This window comes from Pipistrellus kuhlii, unplaced genomic scaffold, assembly GCF_014108245.1.
Source record: "Pipistrellus kuhlii isolate mPipKuh1 unplaced genomic scaffold, mPipKuh1.p scaffold_m20_p_23, whole genome shotgun sequence".
Classification (NCBI taxonomy): Eukaryota; Metazoa; Chordata; class Mammalia; order Chiroptera; family Vespertilionidae; genus Pipistrellus; species Pipistrellus kuhlii.
In genome coordinates, this window is record NW_023425522.1 from 1,843,356 (window position 1) to 1,866,489 (window position 23,134).

A 23,134-nucleotide genomic window follows, 5' to 3' on the forward strand; every position below is an offset into this window, starting at 1 on the left:
CCCCAGGCTGACAGTCCCCCAGCCCCCGGGCTCTGGTTTCTGTTCGCGGCAGATGGGGTCTCCTCCCTCACCCTCCGGAGGGCTCTCCACGGAGCAGGCCCAGAGCCGGGCAGCCAGGCGGCCGAGGTGGGGCTCAGGGTGTCAGGGCCGGACTGAGGCCAGGCTACCTCCCGGGGACACAGGGAGCCCGGCGTTTTGGCCCGACTAAGGAACTTTTATTTAAGCGACAAACGCCCGTCCGTGTGTCATATGTGAGCATTACACCCTGTCAATTAAAAAGTCCTTTTAACCAGTAGCTGCTTATAATTAATTCAACAGGTTATTTTTGTTATTAACTCACTGTTACTATTATTTAATTTAGTCCTCACCCGAGGATATTTTTCCCATTGATTTTTAGAAAGAGTGGAAGGGAGAGAGACCGAGGGGGGGGGGTGGAGAGAGAGAGAGATCAATTGGTTGCCGCGCCCCCACCCCAATGGGGGAGTCAAGCCTGCAGCCCCTGGCGGACCAGAAATGAGACCTCTGACCTGAGCCACCGGCGGCTCCCTGTGACCTCGGCCGGGTCCCCGCGGAGCCGCGTGTCGGGGAGGGGGGGCGGGAGGGGGAGGGGGCGCAGCAGCAGCGGGGGCGGGGGCGGGGGCGGGGGGCGGGGGGCTCTCCGGGCGCATTTAAAGCAGTGACACCCGCACTCACTTCTGTGACGTCAGACTTTTCACACCTCCTTACACAGACAGTCCACACCTGGAGCAGAAACCCATTCCCCTGTCTGACAGTCTGACATGCGCAGAGAAAGCCGCTTCATCAGATAACGCATCAGCTTATCAGCCGCCCCCCCCCCCCCCGCAGCCCAATTAGTCCCCACACCGCGGTCTCCCCGCCCCCGGGGGGGTCTCCCAGGCCAGAGGGCACCTCCCTCTGGCCCTCTCACCCCGCCCGCCCCTGGGGATGGGTCCCCTGAGGGAGGGAGGGAGGGAGCCCTCAGTGAGGCTGCAGGGCCTGGGGGGGTGGGGGGGGGGAGAAGAGGGGGTCTCAGTTCGGAGGAGCCGGCTCTGTGGGTGGTGGGTGAGGGAGCACAGCAGTCCTGCCGTCGGGCTCACACGTTCAGTGGTTGGTTGAAGACGGTGAGTTGTATGCTGTGTGATTTACACACATTTTCCTGAACCCCCTCCCGATGGACCAGGAATGCAGCAAGTCCATCCTCGCCATTTACTAACAAGCTCCCTGAGCCCAGGCCGGAGCTTTCCTGGGTTGGGGGGGGGGGGGGGGCAGGGAGTCCCCACAGCAGGAGGCAGGCGGAGCCCGGACTGGGGAGCAGCAGCCGCGCAGGCACCTTTCCTGGGTCTGTGGAACCCGGGACTGGAGAGGCCGCAGGGTCAGAGGAGGCAGCCCTCAGAGCCCCCGCCCCCAGCCCCCAGCCCCCAGCGCCCCCCACCCCAGAGCCCCCAGCGAACCCCCGAACCCCCAGAGCCCCCAGCGCCCCCCCAGCGCCCCCGCCCCCAGCCCCCAGCGCCCCCCACCCCAGAGCCCCCAGCGAACCCGCGAACCCCCAGAGCCCCCAGCGCCCCCCCAGCGCCCCCCAGAGCCCCCAGCGCCCCCCAGAACCCCCAGAGCCCCCAGCGCCCCCGCCCCCAGCCCCCAGCGCCCACCAGAGCCCTCAGAGCCCCCGCCCTCAGCCCCCAGCGCCCCCAGCGCCCCCCAGAGCCCCCAGCGCCCCCCTAGAGCCCCCAGCGCCCCCCCAAAGCCCCCAGAGCCCCCTCAGTCCCCCCCAGCCCCCCGGCTGCAGGCCCGGCCGTGCCGGGGAGGAAGGGGAGCACCGTGGCGGGTGCACAGGCCCCAGGGGTCCGGTTTCTCACGTGGGGGGAGGGAACTCGGGGTTCGTTAAACATTGTGCACATTTCTAGACCCCCGAAATGTTAGATTTTTAAATTAAGGTGATTTAGGGCAGTTCCGGCCCATACAATGGAGGGGAGGCCTGGCCCCACGTGTGCACAGCCCCCCCCACCCCCAGTACCCCGCACGGAGCGCTGACGTCACTACCTAAGCCCCGCCCACACTGCCCCCCCCCCATGTGCGCTGTGGGGGGCAGACTGTGACGCCATGGCCATCCGCGGCCCTGGCTCCCCCCGCGGCCCGGGCCTGGGGCTGGGGCCGGAGCTGGGGCCTGGGAGCGGAGGGGACCGGGAAGACTACGAAAGCCACGGGAGAAAGTCATCTGAGCGGAGGGACCGGTTGGCAGGGAAGCGGCATTCGGGTCGCTCACCCCGCCGCCAGCCCGGGGCCACGTCCACGTCCGGGGCCCCCGGAGCCCTGCTGAGGGTCCTCCTGGGAACCAGCGTGGATGGGGAGCCTCAGGGGCTCAGCACGTGGAGGTGCAGCCATTCGGAGCAGCCGCGGGTCCTCAGACAGGGCCGGTGTCCGTCAAACACGGGTGCATTAGGAAAGCAGCCTGCAAAGGGTCTGTGCTCTATGATCCCATTTAGTAAAGGGCTTGGTATGCACAGGAAGAATGATCTGGGCAAGATGAACTCAAATGTTAATATGAGCTCTGGCTGGCTTGCTTAGTAGTTAGAGGTTCAGCCCTCCGTCTGTCTGGTAGGGACACGTGCAGGAGGCAACCAATCAATGTGCCTCTCACACATCAATGCTCTCTCTCTCCCCTGCATCCCTCCCTTCCACCTCTCCCCCCTCCTCCCTCCCTCTCACTCTCTCCAGAAACCAGTGGAGAAGGTAGCCGGGGATGAGGCTCAGCGTCTGAGCGTTGGTCCATGAACCAGGAGGTCACAGTTCGATACCCAGTCAGGACACAAGCCTGGGTTTGGGTTCAATCCCCGGTGGGTGTGCAGGAAGCAGCCTATCCATGTTTCTCACTGATGTTCCCATCTCCCTATCCCCCTCCCTTTCTCTCTAAAATCAACAAAAATATTTTTTGAAAAGAAAAAGTATTCTTGGGTGAGGATTGAAAAGAGGTTAATATGATCACTGGGATTGTGGGAGGCTTGCTCTCTTTTTGCTTATTTGTACCTTAAAGGGTTTCTGCAGGGAACACAAAGCACTTCCATCTATACATATAAAAGCCTGAGCGGCCATGCCACCGTTCGCCCAGTAGCTATGACGTGCAATGACCACCAGGGGGCAGACGCTCTGACCAGTAGAGGAGGCAGCCCGAGTCCTCACAGAATTGGCCAGGGAAGTTAGGTTAGGTTGGATAAGTCAAATCAAAAGCATCCTTGTCACTGTTTCCCTCACTTGTTGAATGTTGTTTTCTGTAAACAGAACTGTCAGAACGATTAGACAGCACGTCCCTTAACTCCGCACAGCGTGGTTCTGCCAGACCTCTGACGCCTCCCTGGCCTGGCTCAGTGCACGGCCAGGAAGTGGCATTCGGGCGCTCACCCTGCCGCCAGCTAGCGGGCCACGTCCACATCCAGTGGCCACCGCTGCCGACACAACACGGCCACCGCAGACTCAGCGGGGCCCCGGGGAGGGTCCCTCAGGCCGGCCGGTGCGGGCAGTGGGGTTCGCACCTGTGAAGTTTCTGGGCCTAAAGACGGCCAGTCCTAAGGAAGGCCCGGTGCTGTGGGCAGCGAGTTGGACAGACAGTTACCACAGATCAGAAACCACCGCCAGCAGCTCGGAATGCCGCTGCCAGAAGGGGGAGAAGTTTTCATGGAGCTTCTATTGTAGCTACTGCCTGCACCGGCCCGGCCTGAGAGACCCTCACTGGGGCCCCGGGGAGGGCAGGCATCACCGGAGCGGCTGGGCCACCTTTATTTATTTATTTTTTATTTTTAAAAAATATATATTTTGCTGCTTTTTTACAGAGAGGAAGGGAGAGAGAGAGTTAGAAACATCAATGAGAGCTCGAAACTGATTTGGCTCAGTGAATAGAGCGTTGGCCTGCGGACTGGAAGGTCCCGGGTTCGATTCCGGTCAAGGGCATGTACCTTGGTTTCCGGCACATCCCCAGTAGGGGGTGTACAAGAGGCAGCTGATCGATGTTTCTAGATTTCTATCCCTCTCTCTTCCTCTCTGTAAAAACTCAATAAAATATATTTTAAAAAAAGAAACGTCGATGAGAGAGAAACATCGATCAACTGCCTCTTGCACACCTACTGGGGATGTGCCCTCAACCAAGGTACATGCCCTTGACCGAAATCGAATCTGGGACCCTTCAGTCCGCAGGCCGACGCTCTATCCACTGAGCCAAACCGGTTTAGGCTGGCCGAGCCACCTTTAGAGAAAGCAGCACATCCTCCTCCGGACAGTTCTTCCCAAAAGGAACTGGAGGACAATCCTGACCTGCCCCAGGTGCCCACCCTGCTCGGCCGGGTGAAAGCCCGCTCTGCTCTGCGGAAAGGCAGAGGCAGAGATAGAAGAACAATTTTGCTAAATGGACCCAAATATTTTCCTTTCCATTTTTTGAGGAATCGCCAGACTGCTCTCCATCGTGGTTGAACCATTACATTCCCATAACCTCTCCGCACTTGTCATTGCGTGTCTGGTTGATAATAAGGTGTGTGGGTTTGGACAGAGGATATCTGGGAATAACTATAATAGCTTATGTATAGCTCTGAGGTTTTGTACAATTCTCTATCTTTTCCCATTTGGCGTCTTTACTGGAATGATAGGAGAATTACAGGGCTCAGACATGAAATTATAAGCCACCTCTTTTTATGGTAATTTTAATTTCTCCTAAACTTTTAATAAGAAGGGGAATGCTTCTTGTGTGGTCCTCAGAGCAGCCTGGTGCTGTCTATTTCAGTTTCCTATAATCCTAAAAGTGGCAGATGCCTCTCTAGGCGTTTTCTGCAAACATTTTTTTTTCTTTTCTTTTTTTTTTTTTTAATTCTGTTGCTTTTGCTCCCGGGAACCAGGAGGCATATTGGAAGAGGCTGGAACAGCCAGGACTACATGTTCTAACAGTTGCATTTCTTTGTGAACCTGTCAGGGCCCTGCAGAAAATCAGGAACAGTTCCTGGTTCCTCGCTGGCTGAGACCAGCTTTTCTCCAAAGGGGGTTTTGCTGGAATTCCTAGTCTCATCTTCCTGGAAGCCAGCGGGCCCTCACACGGGCACAGGCATGCTTACACAGTATATGGACATGAGCAGCCTCATTAGCTTCCTGTGAGCTTTGGGATGATGTGTAAGGCCAGAGTTTCTAGACTCTAGGAAGCTGTCTGAGGCCAACTCCTGACTCAGACCTGAGAGAAATCAGCAGTTACTCAGCCTCTGTGCCTCGGCTGCCTCGCAGGGCTGGGCCCATGGAGATAAGATCCGTAGAAGCGTGGCTGGCACAGAGAATGCGCGCAGTGAATGCCAGCCGCCGCTGTCCGCAGATACTCACTGGGCCCCAGTGTGAGCCCCAGTGTAGGTGCTTTCTCCCTCTTTTGTGATGCAAGTGCCTGATTTAGGCTCAATCCCAGGGGCACCCACTTCAACACAAACCTGCAGCCGTGACTGAGGAGCCCGGCCCCTCCCCGAACTGAGGCTCCTATGTTTTCGAAATTTAGGTTGATTTCAGTAACTGACCATTCGGGCCAATTATCTCTTTCACTTCTGTGTTTTTTTGTTTGTTTGTTTGTTTTTTATCCTCAACTGAGGATATTCTTTCAATTGATTTCTAGAGAGAATGGAAGGGAAGTGGGGTGGGGGGGAGAGAAACATCCATGTGAGCCTACTGAGGAATCTGCAACAGAGGAACATGCCTTTGACCAGGAATCCAACCCAAGACCCTTGATCCAAGCAAGGGCTGATGCCAAATCACTGAGCCAAACCAGCCAGAGCAATTCTTGTGCTTTAAATTCCTGTTCTTATATTTAAACTAGAGGCTCAATGCACGAATTCATGCACCAGTGGGGTCTCTTGGCCTGGATTGCAGGATTGGGCTGAAACCGGCTCTCTGACATCCCCTGAGGGTCCCAGATTGCAAGAGGTTGAAGGCCAGGCCGAAGGAGCCCACAGGTGCACAATCAGGGCCAGGGAGGGACAAGGGCGCTTAGCCACCTGGGGAGAGACTGTGGGAGGGCATGTCTGGCCTGTCTCACTCAGTCCTGATGGGCAGGAACCTAACAGCAAGCTAAACTTCCAGTCAGGGCATCTGCCCCCTGGTGGTCAGTGCACGTCATAGCAAGCCATTGGGTAGCCTTTACATCTCATTAGGGAGAGGCTGGTCTGCCCGGCCCAGGAGGGCATCGTTCCATTGCCACTGAGGACCCCACTCCCCTCAGAGAGAGGCTTCTGGGGTGAGGTGGGCACTAAGGGAGCTGGGATCTGTGGGAGCCTGGGTGCCTCCCTGAGGTTCTTTAATATATTTTTACTGATCTCAGAGAGGGAGAGAAGGAGAGAGAAATATCAGTGTGAGAGAATCATCGATTGGTTGCCTCCCCCCCACCCTTCCCCACTGAGGACCAAGCCCGAAACACGGGCATGTGCCCTTGACCAGAACTGAACCTGGGACCCTTCAGTCCACAGGGCGGTACTCCATCCACGGAGCCAAAGCAGGGCTGCCTGGCTTGAAGGTTATTCGTGAGGGGTGGGCGCCCTCTGTCGGAGGTAGCGGGACTTGCCCGGTGGGTTCTGGGTGCCGCCCTCATCTGGGCAGGTGGGGCCAGGGTGACCTGATCCAGCACAGGGACCTTCCCCAGGGCCCGCGGGGCTGCTGCTGACACTGCGGCTGTGGGATCCAGATCAGAAGTGATGTGTCTCAGTTCACACCCACACAGGGTTCAAACAGCCACTCATTTCCTACTTTAAACACAGAAAAAAGAGAAAGAACTGACATGTTTTTGGAGGACCAGCCCCACAGTGAGGCACTGGAACTGGGTGTTTCGGTGCCGGGAGGTGGTGCGGGCGCGGGAGACGGAGGCGGGTCCGGGAGGCTGTGTGTCCCGCCAGGGCTGGCGGGAGAGCCGCTCAGGCAGCAGGCCCGGAGTCCGCACCCTGGGCAGGGATCCTCCCCTGGGGTTGGGCCCATGCCCTGCTGGTCACCTTCCCTGGAACCGGGATGTGGGCCGGTCAAACCCCCGCGTTCATTAGCAGCCCCCAGGCCCTCCAGGGTGCGGGTGGTTTCCGTGCCCACAGCGCTGTTCACCTGCAGCCTGAGAGGCCTGCTTCTGGGAGGCGGGAGGCAGAGGAGGCGGAGGCTCCAGCAGGGCACCCGGTTCAGTGGTTCGCCTGCCTTCCCCTCCCCTCCCCTCCCCTCCCCTCCCCTCCCCTCCCGGTGCACCTCTGGCAGGAGGCGGTCAGGGCGCAGGTGTGGACCTGGGCGCTGTGCAGAGCCTGCGTCTGACTGTCCAACCCCTCGCATCTGCCATCACCCGGTCATGGGAACTACCCCCCCACACACACACCTCGCAAGTCTGTTTTCCCATTTGTAAAGGGAGGAACTAGTATGAGAATCAAGTGAAGTGATAAACATTAGATACAAACATTTCTTTAACACTGCCAGGTTGACCTAAAGGTCATTAAAGGCTACCTTGAAAGCAGGGTGCCCTGTGGCTGTGTCCTTTTTCTCATTATATAATATTGTTGATTTTTTACAGAGAGGAAGGGAGAGGGATAGTTAGAAAACATCGATGAGAAACATCCATCAGCTGCCTCCTGCACATCCCCTACTAGGGATGTGCCCGCAACCAAGGCACCTGCCCTTGACCGGAATTGAACCTGGGACCCCTCAGTCCACAGGCTGAATCTCTCTCTGTCCACTGAGCTAAACCGGTTAGGGGTCCTTTTTCTTTTAAATCCTCACCTAAGGATATGTTTATTGATGTGAGAGAGGACTAAGGAGGGAAGGAGGGAGGGAGGGAGGGAGCAACGTTGTTCCATTGCCTCCAGTTTACACCAACCCATTGACCCATGGGGGGGGGGGGGGGGGGGGACGTCAAACCTACAACCAAGGTACGCTCCCTGATCGGAAATCGAACTCGCATCCTTTTGGTGCAGGGACGACGGCCTGAGTGGCCGAGCCACCCGGCCAGGGCAAGCTGAGTCCTTTCAGAAACTGAGTGCTGTGCTCCAGTGAGCCCTAAACCCAGGCCTGGCCTCACACACACAACAGATGGTCCTCCCACCGACTGCCCTGCTGCTCCCTCTGGTGGGGAGAAGCAGCACGTGGCTGTGGGAACCACAGGTCCAGCCCAGGGCAAGTTCTCACAGGAGGGGAGAGAGCCCGTTAGCAATTCTCTGGTTTACGTGTGTGGCCGATAGTTTCCCAGGTAACGGCCCCAATATACGTGTCTACCATGAATGTCTGAGCTGTCCATTTCTACGTCATGGAATGGATGACATGGAATTAAAGAATACACATGGAAACGTAGTCTTTGTTTATTATTGCTATAATCAAGGCAAAAATCTCTTAAACAATTAGCCTTGATAATGGAAATATAATCAGAACCATTATTCATGAATTTACAGTTTGATCTCTGCTGCTCAGACTTCAGTTTCACCAATACCACCTCCCTAGCCCTTCGCTGCACAGAGGACGAGAGAAACGGGAGCCACAGAGCACAGCCCAGCCCTTCTGAGTGACCCGACCTCAGGCCAGCCATTCGCTCACTGGGAAGCCATTTCAGCCTCTGCCCCAAACACTGGAGAGGAAGGGGGAGAACGGCCCGCCCTCAGAGGGTCCGCTGGACAAACCCACAAAAGGAGCATCGCTCACACGGGTGCCTCGAGCCCTGCAGGGCCGGGCCGCGTCGTCCTGAGCGTGAACTCCTGGGCGGGCAGAGGGTGCTCGTGACCAATCTCCAAGCTCACTGAGGAAGGACCCAGCTTTACCCAGAAAGACTCTGTCCGGTTTATTTTACCTTAATTTACATCTGTACAGGCAATAATAAAAAGGCTATTATTATACAATTGAGTGAATTTTACCTAGTTTCAAGAATAAATGCATGCAATTACAAATGAGAGGTAGAAACACTGTATTAAAGACCTAAGAATACAAACATCATATAAATAAGTGTTAAAATTAACTGCTGGAATTTCATTCAGATAAATAAGTAAATTATATTACTTCGTCCAAGTAAAGGGAAGCCTTTTTGTTTTTATCATGTCACTAAATTAGATTAATGCCAAAGAGCTCCTGTGCAATTTGTCAGTTCAAATGTATTATCTAAAAGGATTAAGATAAAAGGATTAAAACTGGAGAGTGGTTTATTCAAGTATTCAAGCAGGTAAATAAAAGAAACCAAATAAAGTACAAGGTAGGACCATTCTGGAGGGATGTCAACTGCCCACCTTCTCCATAACCAGCTGTTGGGTAAACTGCCAGGATTAACACGGAAAGCACGTATTAAGCTACAGAGCTGCCGTTTTCCTAAGAGAAAACAACCCTCACTGCCCACTAATTTCATGTGGGCACTCCCCATCATTAACAAGCCTTACATCCCAACATGACTCGGCCCTATTAGGATTCTAGACATATCTCTTGACTGACATCGTTACCTAATACTGCCCAATAACCCAGCTGTTAAGAGGCCAAGAAGTCCCAGCCATCAGTGCACATTCCGCATGCACAATAAAGAATGCAGCCAAAGGCCGACAGCTGCCACCCAAAACATCACTGAGGAAACCTGGGTGCAGAGGAAGAGGTTAAACACACGCAAAGGTTCACCTGAACACAGGTCCTTCCACCGAAAAGCCTACTAGCGATTACGTGTGACTCCGGAAAGGGTGTGTGTGTGTACAATCAAGTAAAGTATTTTTCAAACAAGTCCATTGTGCCTCAGTTAGTTTTAGATTGCAAAATCCAATACAGAGTTGTTTTAATAAATTAGTGCAATATATGAAAGACCTGGGAAGATTAACAAGTGTCCACATTAGGTGAAAGTGAAGAGTTCACCATTCCTTTTCAGAGCTGTCTTCCACGTCCCTGATGCCGTTTCTTCCTGAGCTGTTCCAGGGTCATGCTCAGACTCGGACAACATGCCCCAGCATCCAGCTGCCGGACGATGTCGCTGCGCACTTTCCACCAGGAGACACGTGGAACCCCACACACTGCTCTGGTGACTGAGCGAAGGGCTACTCGTTTTGTTCCATCTTAACTGTCCTTAAGAATAAATGTACTAATAATGCTAGTTCTAAGGTACATTTATTTACCAAGTGCAAACAGAGCCGAGGGAAATACTCTTGCTTCTGCTTCTACAGAGGACAGAACAGGGTGACTCTCCAATAAGGCGGGTTTCCCACAAGCACATCGTTGTCTTTGGTAGCGGCCAGGCAGCAGGCCGGGCCTGGCACCTGCTGCTCTCAGGGCGTGGGAGAGCGGCCGCAGAGCGCCGACAGCCTTCTTTCGATGCTAGATTTATCTGGAAGCAAAACAAAAATCCACCACAATGAGGGTCATTTATATTCAAAGAAAAACTAATAGGAAATCCTCATCTCTGATCTGTTCTAGCCCAAAGGTTAACAATTCTGAGTACTTTTTTTTCTTTCTGCCTGGTAACTGTTTAAAAAACTACATGATTTGTAGTTTAGTACTGCACATTGGTAAATTTAGATTAGGGTGTTGAGTAAAGGACATTTAGATTTTAACAGCAGGCTTGCTTACAATTGCAAGTAATTTTTACAATTTCCATCCCTGGTAGCACTCCAGTGGGCCACCCCCCCTACTCAAAGCCCAGATCACTGTGCTCATATGTGACAAGTGACATATGCTGGATCCTGCCAACCTCCCTCTGCTATCTACACCAAATGTGCAGTACAGAGGGTCTTAGGATCCTTCAGTCACTAAGCCACAAAGCTTAAAATAATTGCATGTATTATTATTTAATAATAAAAACAAAGTGTTCTGCACCCGCAGACACATAGCACAGCCATGCAGAGGGAAAAACCTAAGGTAACGGCAGAAGCATCAGCACTTCACAAGCATCGTCTCTGAGCCTCACACAGCTCTGCTCCTGTATCTTCCGGAAGAAACGGAGGCCACAGAAAGGCTAAGTAATCTGCTCACGAGTGGAAAACCGTCCCCAGGCAGCAGGACTCCGAACTCCAAGCCCTCCTAACAGGCCACAGCGGACACACCCCTTCTACGTCAGCTTACACTTGTGCATGTTTTCCACGTCCGCGGGGTCCGGGAGGATCTTGGTCAGGCCTTCCAGGAGCAGCGCCGCCTTGTAGTAGCGGTACGCGATGTCCTCCGTCTGCTGGAACATCTCGTCCAGGGCTGCAGACTGCACCTGCGCAGCAACGAGACCAGAGGAGCCAGCTTTTCCAAGACAATGCACCCGTCTGGGCAATATGGCTCTCAGGGAGGCTGTCTAACATACATACCATCTGCCAAACAACACAAAGCTTAAAAGACTCAGCAGATGAGCAACAGCAAAAATAGCTTCCTGCCCTAGCTTGGCTCAGTGGACAGAGCATCAGCCTATGGACTGAAGGGCCCTGGGCTCGATTCCAGTCAAGAGCATGCACCTCGGTTGCAGGTTCCTCCCTGGCTTAGGCCCTGGTCGGGGCTGGTGTACGAGGCAACGAATAGATGCTTCTCTCTGACTTGCCTTCTCTCTTCCATTCTAAAAAAAATAGGAGCTTCCTGACAAAAGTGTTATTCTGCATGCAAACACAGCCTTCTTGTTCTCAGACATTCGTGACTCACAGGAATCTGTACTTCCAAACTGGCCCTTCTTCAATGTCACTACAGAGTTTATGTTAAATATACACGTTCACACTGGGGTAACCTGGCATTTCATGAAAAGTAGGTTTTGTAATAATAAAACAAATAATGTTGAAAGTCATTTCTCAGCTTCTTGGTTTAGTGACACTACCATCTGGCAGAGCCACTCATTTCTTCAGAGACAGTGTGTGAGCACACTGAGGGCCCGGCACCGGCACCCGGGAAGAGCTCCCGGTCCGGGACGGAGGCCTGGTTCCCGGGTGTGGTGTTCCGGGAGGAAGCCCAGGCGGCACCGGACACGTATGACTGCACCCACATGACCACAGGAGGAGAGATCAGGGAAAGCTGTCAGGAAGTGATGCTCAGGCCAAGTCACAGCGAAGCAGTGGGCCTCAGCCAGGTGACGGGAAGGTGAGGAGGGGTTTGCCGTAAATAGGGGACAGCAGAATTATCCACAGGGTTATGCGTTTTCTCAACAGCACTGGGATTTTCTCTCATTATTAAATGCCTGGACTGTCAGTAACCCAGTATCCTAATTTACTTGTCAATATGTACTGTCTCCATCAAAACATAACTTAAAGCCACTTGCAGTAAGATAAATACAATGCACACAGAAACTCAGAGCCAGGAAAAAGAAGGAGAAACACATGGCAATAGCTCTGAGCAGGCTAAGCGTCCAGGGCAAAAGGAGGACTTGCTGAAGTCTCAAGGCCCTTATTCCCGGAAGAGAAGGGCACAACCATCCCCTCGGAGGGCGTCTCCCTGGCACAGCTTCCATAAAGGCCATCGTGTGAAGTCCTCACTCGGCACAGGGTGTTGCAATGCATGTTACTCACGCCAACAGTTTCTATTCCAAAGTTGTTTTCGTATGACTTTTTATTATAAAGGTTTTCAAAGTTAAGTCCAAGGATGTACCAGAACAGTGCAATGCAACATAAACAAATTTGAGGGGAAGAATGGAGGTCTATTATGTTAATGTGGTAAAAATAAGCTCAGTCAACAATCAGTTTTCCCCCATGAAACTATATTTTTATTGATTTCAGAGAAGGGGAGAGAGAGATAGAGAGCGAGAGAGCGAGAAGAGCGAGAGCGAGAGCGAGAGCGAGAGCGAGAGCGAGAGAGAGAGAGAGAGAGAGAGAGGAAGGAACATCAATGATGAGAAAGAATCACTGATTGGTTTCCTTTTGCACACCCACTATTGGGGATGGAGCCTGCAACCCGGGCTTGTGCCCTATCAGGAATCAAACTGTCACCTCCTGGTTCACAGGAGCGGTGGCAGCCGGGTCAGCACTATCCTGTAACAGTCCCCAGTTTCTTCTGCTCGTTAGAGCAGTTTCTCCCCATGAGTCAGAAGACAAATTCTTCCCAACTGCAAAGCAGATTTTACTTTGCGTCTGTAATTAAGGAATCTGAGCACATGCATTTCTGTGGATTAACAGCAGTATTTTTTTCTAATGTTTATCAAGCCACAATTTCTTATACTGGGGAAAATGCAGAAATAGATCCACTAAAAGCCCCAAGATGCAAACTGTGGGATGATCAGATCATGCTATTAGCAATCTTAGAGAGGAATAGTGGACCGTTACCAAATGTGGTAACAGCATGACTCAATGTGTTGCTTGAACACTAAGTGCAAGGTTACTACGAGGTGAGAACACAATCCTTGGGACTTGGCAGTGGTGGGCATAAGCCCTTCGTAAAGGGCTAGACACTGCCAAGCAGGCATTGGATGGAAAAGCTCCGCTCCAGGCGGGCAAGAGGGCGGCTCACCATCTCCACGGCGCAGTTGTAGATGAGCCTCTCTGCCGTGACGCTGTTCACTTCGTCCATGAAGCGCTGCTTGTCGGAGAAGAAGCGGGTCAGCTTCTCAGTCAGCTTCTTGCACATGGTGATGCACAGCTTGTACCGTTCGTTCAGGTTTCTGACAACTGAAAAGAACGAATTCTCATTTCCTCCAGAGGAAACACACAGCAACACGCACCTGCCTGCTGGTTTAAGGAACGTGGCACTAAACGGTCGTTTAAAAATGACTGAAGGTTCGAATGCTCTTTCCGTGAGAGGACTGAGAGACAGCGCTTCTGACTGCTCTCCGTAACAGTTAAATGGCAAAAGCACAAGCAGAGAAGCCGGCACCTCCTGCCCAGTAAGAATATTTAACACCTGACTCCCACCCAGGGGCCGGAGTCGTGGGGAAGGGCCGCCCCAGCACGCCACCTACCTTGTTTCACCGCCGAGGACGGGCTCAGCTTCCCAGCCTTGATCTGGGCTTTAGCGAGATGCAGCGACGCCGCCAGCAGCTGGGCCGCTTTCATGTAGAGCACCAGCTGCTCCACCCGCCTGCAGGAGGGCAGCCAGTGAGCGGCAGCCTGCCAGCCCGCCAACGAGGCTCTGCCGTCCCAGCACCATGACAACAGCCCCACAGGAAGGCACGGGCCGGGATGTTTTAATGCACACGACTCCGGAGGCAAGGTTTCGGCGTGGGAAAGGATGTGTGTACTCTGAATACAATGACACACTCGGATAAAAACCAGTACAGCCTCTTATCATCAGTACCTTCCACAGGGAAAAGGCAGCACTAAGGGTCAGAGCCTCCGGTCTGGGCTCCTGCAGTGGGGCCTAGCAGGACAGCAGCTCAGTGAGCTGGGACCGTCAGCAGCAGCAGGCCTCCCTCAGACAGGACTGCAGAAAGCCTCCAGGACGCGGAAACAAAGGGCACCTACCCCCAGTCCTTGCTCAGCCGGCTGATCTGGTCCACAAGCACGCTCTCCTGCGCCTGGCACAAGGAGCCGGCGGACGAGCTCAGCTCCGGGAGGCCGCCCCGCGCCGCCGTCAGGTCCAGCACGCACTCCGTGAACGTCAGCATCACGCTCAGGTGGCGCAGGGTGTCTGTGTGTTCTCGCTGCACAAAGCCACTGGTCTTAGAAACTCTTAGAAGAGGTGCATGCTCACCTCAGTGTAAACCAACACTGCTGACACTGTCTATCCTTACGAACATCAGAATGAGCAAAGGAGATGGGCATTTTTAAATTCCAGGAAACTAGTGAGGATATAGACACAAATAAACCAAATGTGGATGTGAGCACGTTTGTGTGTATATCTGAGCACCCACAAAATTTAGCTTCAAAGATATGAAGTCACTGTGCTTTTACCAGAAAATGAAACACCAAATGATTCAATCGCTATCACTATACAGGAGACAAAACCATGACAAAACAGATACCAAGATTGCAAGGATATTCTACACAGGAAACCGTTCTTCTTGATGGTTCAGTGAATGCTATTGACTTATAACTTGACTTCTGGTGGTTTTCAGGTTAACAGCGACTCCTAACACCAAAGCTTTAAACTTCTGTGATCTTTTCAGTTAGAGAGGGAAGCACAGACACACACAATAGTATGCAGTGAAAATGGATTTCAAAATTAATGTTGTTAGGAGATTTATTTTTACCTATAAATATATTTTCAAATCTGAATAAAACTCAGTTTCTTCCTCTCCCAGAGAATCATTTTCCTAGAGACAAGAGCATGAACCAATCACCTCCTGAAAGTCTGCTCCGCCAGCACCGGGTGTGCGCACACACACACACACACACACACACACCCATGACGGCCCACGCACAGCGGCACACTTCCTGTCAAAGTGGATGGAGATGGGAAACCTCTGAGGACTGCTTTACCAGTTCCAGCCTGTGTTAAAACCCTACAAGCTCTGCCACAAGATCACTACTGGAGCTGAGTGCAGTGTGATGTGAACTATGTAATTCTCATTCACACAAGACGAAGGCCAGCACTGAGGGGAAGCTGCTTCTCCAGCTGGTCCAGAGCACTGGTCATCATAGACGGAATGCAGGCAAGGAGGTGGTCTTGGCATCACAGAATCACCTCTTTTCTGGGTGGCTCAGCAAGCTGTGACCACGGTGTGCTTTTCTTGCAGAGCTGGGCCGTGGAGACATGGTGCTGCTCTACAAACCTCAGGGAGGTGAGCGCCAGTGTGCTTGGCCGGGTTATTTCCAAGGTTAGGACTAACCTGCCTCACAGTTTATTTTTTAAAACCTGACTTTAAGTGTGTTACTTTTATATTATGAAGAAAAAACAGCTTTAAGAATAAAAGTTATGGTTTTAGGAGAAACATTATACTTCAAAAGTCCTATAAGTAGTAAATAAACTTCAGATTAAAAAATTAAGAACACAAAATCAACCAAAGCTTACTATGGATGAGTGCCATGGTCAACATTATTCTGAAAATATATCAGCAATGTTTTTCCAATGGAAAAGGTCAGTTTAAAAGGAGAAAACAAACTTCAGAATTCCGATTCTCTTCCCTACCTCCATCAGTGTCTCCTCCGGCAGCTCAGGCGCTTCGAAGGTGATGAGCCCCTCCAGGCTGGGGGGAGAAGCCCCATACGGCGTGTATCTCAGGCTGGGGGCTGCCTCTGTTCCTGGAGGGGAGGGCCCCCAGCACGGCCCGGGTGGGGAGCCCACACACACGCGGCTGCTTGCGGAGCACAGGGAGCCCCCCGAGCTGCTGGAGCCCACTGCAAAGACAGGACACGGCTCAGTGCCAGCAAGCGCGCACGCCCTCCTGCGGCTCCCACCGCCAGAGAAACACGGAACACGCCACGAGCAGCACCGATCCCACTGAGCATACGAGTGGCTTCCATTCTGCCATGTCAACCTTTACACCTTGTCATTATGTATATCTTAGAGGTCATCATAGCTACTTTTTAAATATTGTTTTAAACAGATTTACAGCATATACATTTCTTCCTGTTTCTCCACATTTTCATAATTATAAAACTCAGTGGATGATTAAATTTATATACATAATACTTAGCTAAAAGCATTTATACGGTTTCTGATCTTTTAATATCACAAATAACACTAATAAAATCTAAATTTCCCCTTCTTTGCAGTAATTTACTTGTGATTAATGCTCCAAAGAGGTATGATAAACAGGAATGGGATTACCATAGAGCCAATATCATAAACATTTAATAGCTTTGAAAGAACTGCACCGCTCTCTGCCGCAGCTGGGAGTCAGCGCAGAGCCCGCTAACCACGCCGCCCTGGGCGCCTGCTCGCATTCAATACAGATATCCATTAACAGCATCCAAGGTTCCTTTCTTAGAATGAAAGCTTAGTATTAACACATTCTCAATCTTAAAACAAGATGGTTAGCTCCACTTGCTCTCTTGTCTGTTCATACCTTTTGCTTATTAACCTACTGAGTCTTGCTTCGTGACTGATTTAGCATGTGGGAACCTGAAGGACACAGGAGCAATCTTGTAATGGCAAATGACAGCTCGTTTTAAGTCCCATCTAACTGTTCTCTCCAGGGTTGGTATTTACTATCCTGTCTAAATGTAGGATTAAGTGCCAAGATAGGGACCCAAAGTATAAAGGGGAAAAAAGGTAAAATTAGGTTTTGAAATACACAAAACAAAGATAAACTACTTGTCATTTTCAAAATCTTTCCTGGCTGCACTAAAACCAGCCTTCAGTATAACCACAATTATATAAGTATATAATGTAGTTCTTTACTTCATAAAGGTTTTTTCCCCCAAATATTGCCTCATTTATTTCTTATAACCCTTTAAGGAGAAGAAAACAGTTATTTCCATGTCACTGGAAAAAGAAACCGAATTCCAGAGAGGCTCAGTGACTTGCTATGTAAGTCACACTATCACGTCATTCTCAGAACACGGTACTCCAAGCACGAGACAGAGACGACGGAAGGCGATTCCTCACCTGAGGTTGTCCTTGGCCGAAGGACTGTGTGGGTCCGAGTGGGGGCCGTGGCGCTGTGCGGAGGAGACCCCACAGTGAACAGGACGGCCCTGGAACTTGCTGCTGCTCCCCCCGGAGGCACCAGGGCCACACCACAGGCTCCTGCAGGGCGGCCACACAAAGGCGCATTACTTCGACAGTGTTTATATTTGGGGGTGGGACTATAGGGAGACCTTCACTTTTATATTGTTGGTTTGTCATTTTTTACAATAAGCATTCAATACAGATATCCATTAAAACTATTTTATAATAATCTTTCATGGCTACGAATCTCTTTCACACCAAAGTCCAGTATTCAGTTACTTCTGTGTACTTTTAAAATACATGAACTGGCCCTGGCTGGGTGGCTCAGATGATTGGAGCATTGCCCCGTACATTAAAAGGTTGCAGGTTCGATCCCCAATTGGGGCACATGCAGGAGGCAATGCTTCTCAAAACCAATGTTTCTCTCTCACATAATGTTTCTCTCTCTCTCATATGTATATAGGACACCCAGCACACAAAGCTTCCCTACTAAAGGAAGCAGCGGAAATGCAGAGACAAAGTAACAGATCACAAATGAAAGAAATGGAGAAAAATAAACAACTAGATATAGAATTCAAAACCACATTTATAAAGTTTTTCAAGAATTTCCTAAAAAAGGCTGATAAATTCAGCCAGACCCTTGAGGATATGAAAACGGACCAACTAGAAATTAAGCATACACTGCCGAAAGTAAAGAATAATATACAGAGATCCAACAGCAGACTAGAGGAACACAAGAACCAAGTCAAAGATCTGAAAATCAAAGAAGAAAAAACACCCAATCGGAAAAGAAAAAAGAATCCAAAACTATTAAGATAGTGAAAGGAGTCTCTGGGACAACTTCAAGTGTACCAACATCCGAATTATGAGGGTGCCAGAAGAAGAGAGAGAGCAAGATATTGAAAACCTATTTGAAGAAATAATGACAGAAAACTTCCCCCACCTGGTGAAAGAAATAGATTTACAAGTCTAGGAAGCGCAGAGAACCCCAAACAAAAAGAATCCAAAGAGGACCAGAGCAAGACACATCATAATTAAAATGCCAAGAGCAAAGAGAATATTAAAAGTAGCAAGAGAAAAACAGTTAGTTACCTACAAGGGAGCACCCATATGACTGTCAGCTGATTTCTCAACAGAAACGATGCAGGCCAGACAGGAATGACAAGAAATATTCAAAGTGATGATAAAAAAAAAAAAGCTAAAGGAGTTCACCACCACCAAAGCAGTATTATATGAAATGCTGAAAGATATTCTTTAAGGAAGAAGAAGAAAAAAGTTAAGATAAAAATTATAATCAACAAATACATATATATCAACAAGTGAATCTAAAAATCAAGTAAATTAAAAATGTGAGGAACAGAATAAACTGGTGAATATAATAGAATTAGGGGCAAAGAAAGGGAGTGGACTGATAATTATCAGGGGGAAAGGGGTGTGGGGAATGTAGGAAGAGACTGAAGTAAAATCAGATACCTATGGATGAGGACAATTGGGAGGGGAAGTAAGGGCAGAGGGTGGGGTGGGAACCGGGTGGAAGGGAGCTATGGGGGGAAAAGGAGAAACAATTGTAATAATCTGAGCAATAAAGATTTATTAAATTAAAAAGAAAAAAGAAAAAAAAAATCCAAGTCTGGGTTAGGCCTGGAATCTAAATGTGGGTCTACAGTTGAAACAGCCCTTGGAATAGCTATGCAAGGGCCAGGGGTCTCAGTGACCTGTGGGTCTTTACAGGAACTCCTTGCTGTATAAGAAATAGTTAATGAGTGGTTAGCCTAACTTTAGCCAGGATTAACATACTGATAAAAAGTTATCTTTGTCAGAATTCCTCCTAACTCTTAGGCCATTGGTCATCAAGATATGGAACAAGTCCCTGTCTTGATAGGCTATTGAGAAAGACAAAAAGAACAAGGACGGAGTGAAGAAATCTGTGCCAGTAAGCTCATGCTCAATCAACAGAAAAGGTAAGTAGAATAATTACCTCCAGCCCAGCCTAAGAGGCCCTGGAATCTTTGCAGGGGCTATCTTACATGGTAAAAGGAAATTAAAGCTGCAGGTGACCTTAACATAAAGATATAATCCATGTAATCACAAGGGTCCTTTAAGTGCAGAGTAGGGAGGAAGGTCAGAATCTAGACTGGCCACTGCTGACTTCCAGACGGAAGGGGCCGAGCAGGGATGAGAGCAGCATCCGGAAGATGGAGAAGGCAAGGAAACGCACCCTCCCTGGAGTCCACGGGAGCCTGCTGGCACCTGTACTTTGCCCAGAGACCAATTTCAGACTTCTGACCTCCACTAACTGTAGGTAATACATTTATGTTGTTTTAAACCACCAATATTGTGATAGTTTGTTATAGCAACAATGGGAAATTAATGAATACATTAACAAATTACTCGCCCCCACCCCTCTCCAAAAGCAAATACTTTTTCTTACCTATATCCATTGGTCGTTCTGTATTTAAACTGTCTGTACTGCCCTGATGTCCACCTAAAAGTGTCTTGACTTGCTGATCGGATAGTTTCCCAGTACTGACGGATCTAAAAAGAGTGATTTTAATAATGAAAACCCCATACGTAAATAATAAGGATTTAAGCCAAATCATAAAAGGGTTAATGAGAAGTCAGAGAACAAGGAGACAAAAAAAAAAAGATAACAATTCAAAGAAGAGATAAACTTCATTAACTAATATAAACAAGAGGCAGAAATAGGCTATTCAGGAAATTCAGCAAGAGCTCTGTATTTCCAGCTACAGGAAGCATCTACGGTTTTCAGACTCTAAATGTATACAGTTGATATCCAGCTACTAATTTGGTTTGGTTGTTCTATAACAGAAATATATGTACTGTGGTAGTTTTCGTGTTTATTTTTTAATTTTCCAATACATTTTCATTGATTTTAGAGAGGAAGAAAGAGGGATAAAGATAAAAACATCAACTCCTAGCCCCCTACTAGCATCAAGCCAGGCATGTGCCCTGACCAGGAATTGAACTGTGACCTCCTGGTTAATGGGCCAATGCTCAACCCCTGAGCCACACCAGCAGGGCAGTTTTCATGTTTATAGCTGGAAGGAAACGGTGTTTTTTACCTGCCAAACACTGCCTTGCTTTGCTGCTCAGACGTCTGCCTCTCACTTCCTGGCAGTAAGAGACAATGAGGGCATTCTCGTGGGTCATCCCCATCTTTAGGTTGCCCTTCAGAAGGCCAATGACGAGGAACCAACGCTAGCAGGTTGGAAGATGCTTGTGTTTTGGGGATTTTGAAAGGAGCTGTGGTCTAAAGAAACACGTAAGCTGGTTATTACGATGTGTAAAGCATTCAGCATTGGCAGGCTGCATAGCCCTGCGGCCAGGAACATTGACTCTGAAGTTGTTCAGAACTGGATTAAAATACTGGCCCTTCTTCCACGTACAGCCTCTCTAACCATGGACAGCTCAGTGGGACAATGTACATAAAGCATTCAGCAAGTCAAAGGCCTCCACTGTACCTGCACATAGCAAGTGCTCATTAAGTTGTAGCTCTTCTCATCATAAGTCCTTTCCATACTAGTTCCTGACCTATTGTGGAGAGCTCAGGCCAGCTATTCCATGGTATTGCTGCCTCTGCATCCATTCTGTTTGGCCAAGTGGACTGCAGGGACCTAAAACTGACATTTGCCTTCCTGTTAAGTGCACACCCTAGCTAGCAGCTCACAGCATCACTAGCAAATGTAAGCTCCTTATGTGACCCCCCAATTCCCAGGATCTTCTTCGCATACCCTTTAGGTAAGACCCCCATGGAGCTTGCCAGAACCCTGCTCTTTTGGTTTCAATTGAGCAATCTAGCCTTAGTAAGGAACCCGGAATCACTCTTCCCATGAACCCTAATAAAGGCATGCGCCCAGGTCCTGCCTCTTCCTCCCTGGCTGCACGCTCTCTGGGCATCCCTGTGGGCCCACCCCAGGTGTGCAGGGTATCTTTCGGGAGCTGTGAGTAAAAGACCTCTATTTCAATTTCTCTCATGGTCTGTTGTTGAACTGGCTCTCCATCCGTCCATTTCACAATGTTAACAAAGTCGTAACCCCTACAAAGGTTTAACAAACACACCTTGGTAGGAGAGCCAATTATGGTTGGTAAAGGGGTTTTAAAGAACCAGTCAGAACTCCGTGGAGAGGACCCCAGGTGTCTGGTGGGAGAAGTCCCCAGGCTGCCAGGCCGACTGGGCTGAGGGGAGTGACTGCACCCAGCGCCGCTGTGGGATGGGCACACGGGGTCGGAGTGCTGCTTTCGGAGCTTCTGCTTGTGCTGGTAGATGTCGGTGAGGCTGGGGGCCCTCTGCAGTCTAGCACCCAGTAAGAAAGACTGTGGTGACTGAGCCTGCAGCACTGAGGAACCTACCAAGAAACAGATGCAGCGTTAACCCAGTGGGAAGAAGTACATGGCAAAATCATAAGGATTAAGAAGACAAAGCTTTTTATTTAATTTATCTTACTGATTTCAAAGAGGGAGAGGGAAAGAAACATCAATGATGAAAATCATTGATTGGCTGCCTCCTCCATGCCCCCTACTAGGTATTGAGCCCGCAACCTGGGCATGTGCCCTTGACCAGAATCGAACACAGGACCCTTTGGTCTACAGGCCAATGCTCTATCCACTGACCCAAACCGGCCAGGGCAAGAAGACAATTCTTTTTTTTTTTTTTTTTTTTTTTTCAAGATTTATTGATTTTGTACAGAGAGGAAGGGAGAGAGATACAGAGTTAGAAACATCGATGAGAGAGAGTCATCGATCAGCTGCCTCTTGCACACCCCCTACTGGGGATATGCCCGCAACCAAGGTACATGCTCTTGACCGGAATCGAACCCGGGACCTTTCAGTCCCCAAGCCGACGCTCTATCCATTGAGCCAAACCGGTTTAGGCAGAAGACAATTCTTAAAATGAGAATTTCAATGAACGCCTTATTTTCCATGAGATATTCTAAAAATGTTTACTTGGCAGGAGACTATTTTTTGGCATCCTTTACAAACCAGTGACAAGAATAGTTACTGACATTCTCAGGAGACAAAAGTGGATAATGGGTATATTAGCTGCTTTATCAGCAGCTAGCAAACAACTCAGATTAACGCAAGGTCCAATTAGAACCAAAACAAATACAATGAACAGGTTATTTTCCATCCTTTACACATATTTGGGTTTAGCAATGTGATTATTCTAAAATAAACTTTTCAAACGGACCTAGAATAACCCCCTATTAAAAAAATATTTAAGGAGAATTAGATAATATACTGTTCCTGAATTTGATTTTATTTGTTTAAAATTAACAAGCTTATGTCCCCGGCCGATGTGGCTCAGGTGGCTGGACATCATCCCATGCACCAAAAGGCTGTCAATTCCATTCCCGGTCAGCACACACACCCAGGTTATGTGCCAATCCCCAGGAAGGTGTGCAGGAGGCAGCCGAGTGACGTGTCACTCTCATATCAATGTTTGTCTCGCTCTTGCCCTTCCTCTCATTTTAAGAATAAAAAATCTTCAGGTATTCTTGACTCTAAGGGGATACCTACCGGGGCCTGGGAGACAGTCTTGATATGCTGAGCAATTGGCAACAATGAGGGACTTCACCCACACAAGCCTGGTTGCTGCCAACTTACGGTCCACTAAGCCTTGAGCTCCACTTACAAATATTTTGGCACTTCTAAGCCAAACTACCCCAATAACATTAAGAACATAAAAATCTTC

General features: G+C 49.9%; 1 protein-coding gene across 7 annotated transcripts in view; it reads right to left on the reverse strand.

Annotated features, from left to right (window-relative positions):
* Nucleotides 1-321: 321 nt before the first annotated feature.
* ULK2 (unc-51 like autophagy activating kinase 2) overlaps nt 322-23,134 on the reverse strand; it is a 114,284-nt gene continuing 91,471 nt past the window's right edge. For 2 of the 7 annotated variants that reach the window (XM_045586510.1, XM_036451912.2), the window contains 10 exons: nt 21,502-21,788; nt 20,505-20,692; nt 19,853-19,956; nt 17,359-17,499; nt 15,937-16,145; nt 14,331-14,509; nt 13,829-13,947; nt 13,381-13,538; nt 11,038-11,173; nt 9,441-10,303 (listed from right to left, as the gene is read on the reverse strand). In XM_045586510.1, the coding sequence (XP_045442466.1) occupies nt 10,245-10,303; nt 11,038-11,173; nt 13,381-13,538; nt 13,829-13,947; nt 14,331-14,509; nt 15,937-16,145; nt 17,359-17,499; nt 19,853-19,956; nt 20,505-20,692; nt 21,502-21,788 (1,580 nt within the window). In that variant the 3' untranslated portion in view covers nt 9,441-10,244. Of the gene's footprint in view, nt 345-9,440; nt 10,304-11,037; nt 11,174-13,380; nt 13,539-13,828; nt 13,948-14,330; nt 14,595-15,936; nt 16,146-17,358; nt 17,500-19,852; nt 19,957-20,504; nt 20,693-21,501; nt 21,789-23,134 lie in introns of those variants that run through there. The other 5 variants (XR_006742521.1, XM_045586509.1, XR_006742522.1 and 2 more) reach the window with 5 other exon arrangements.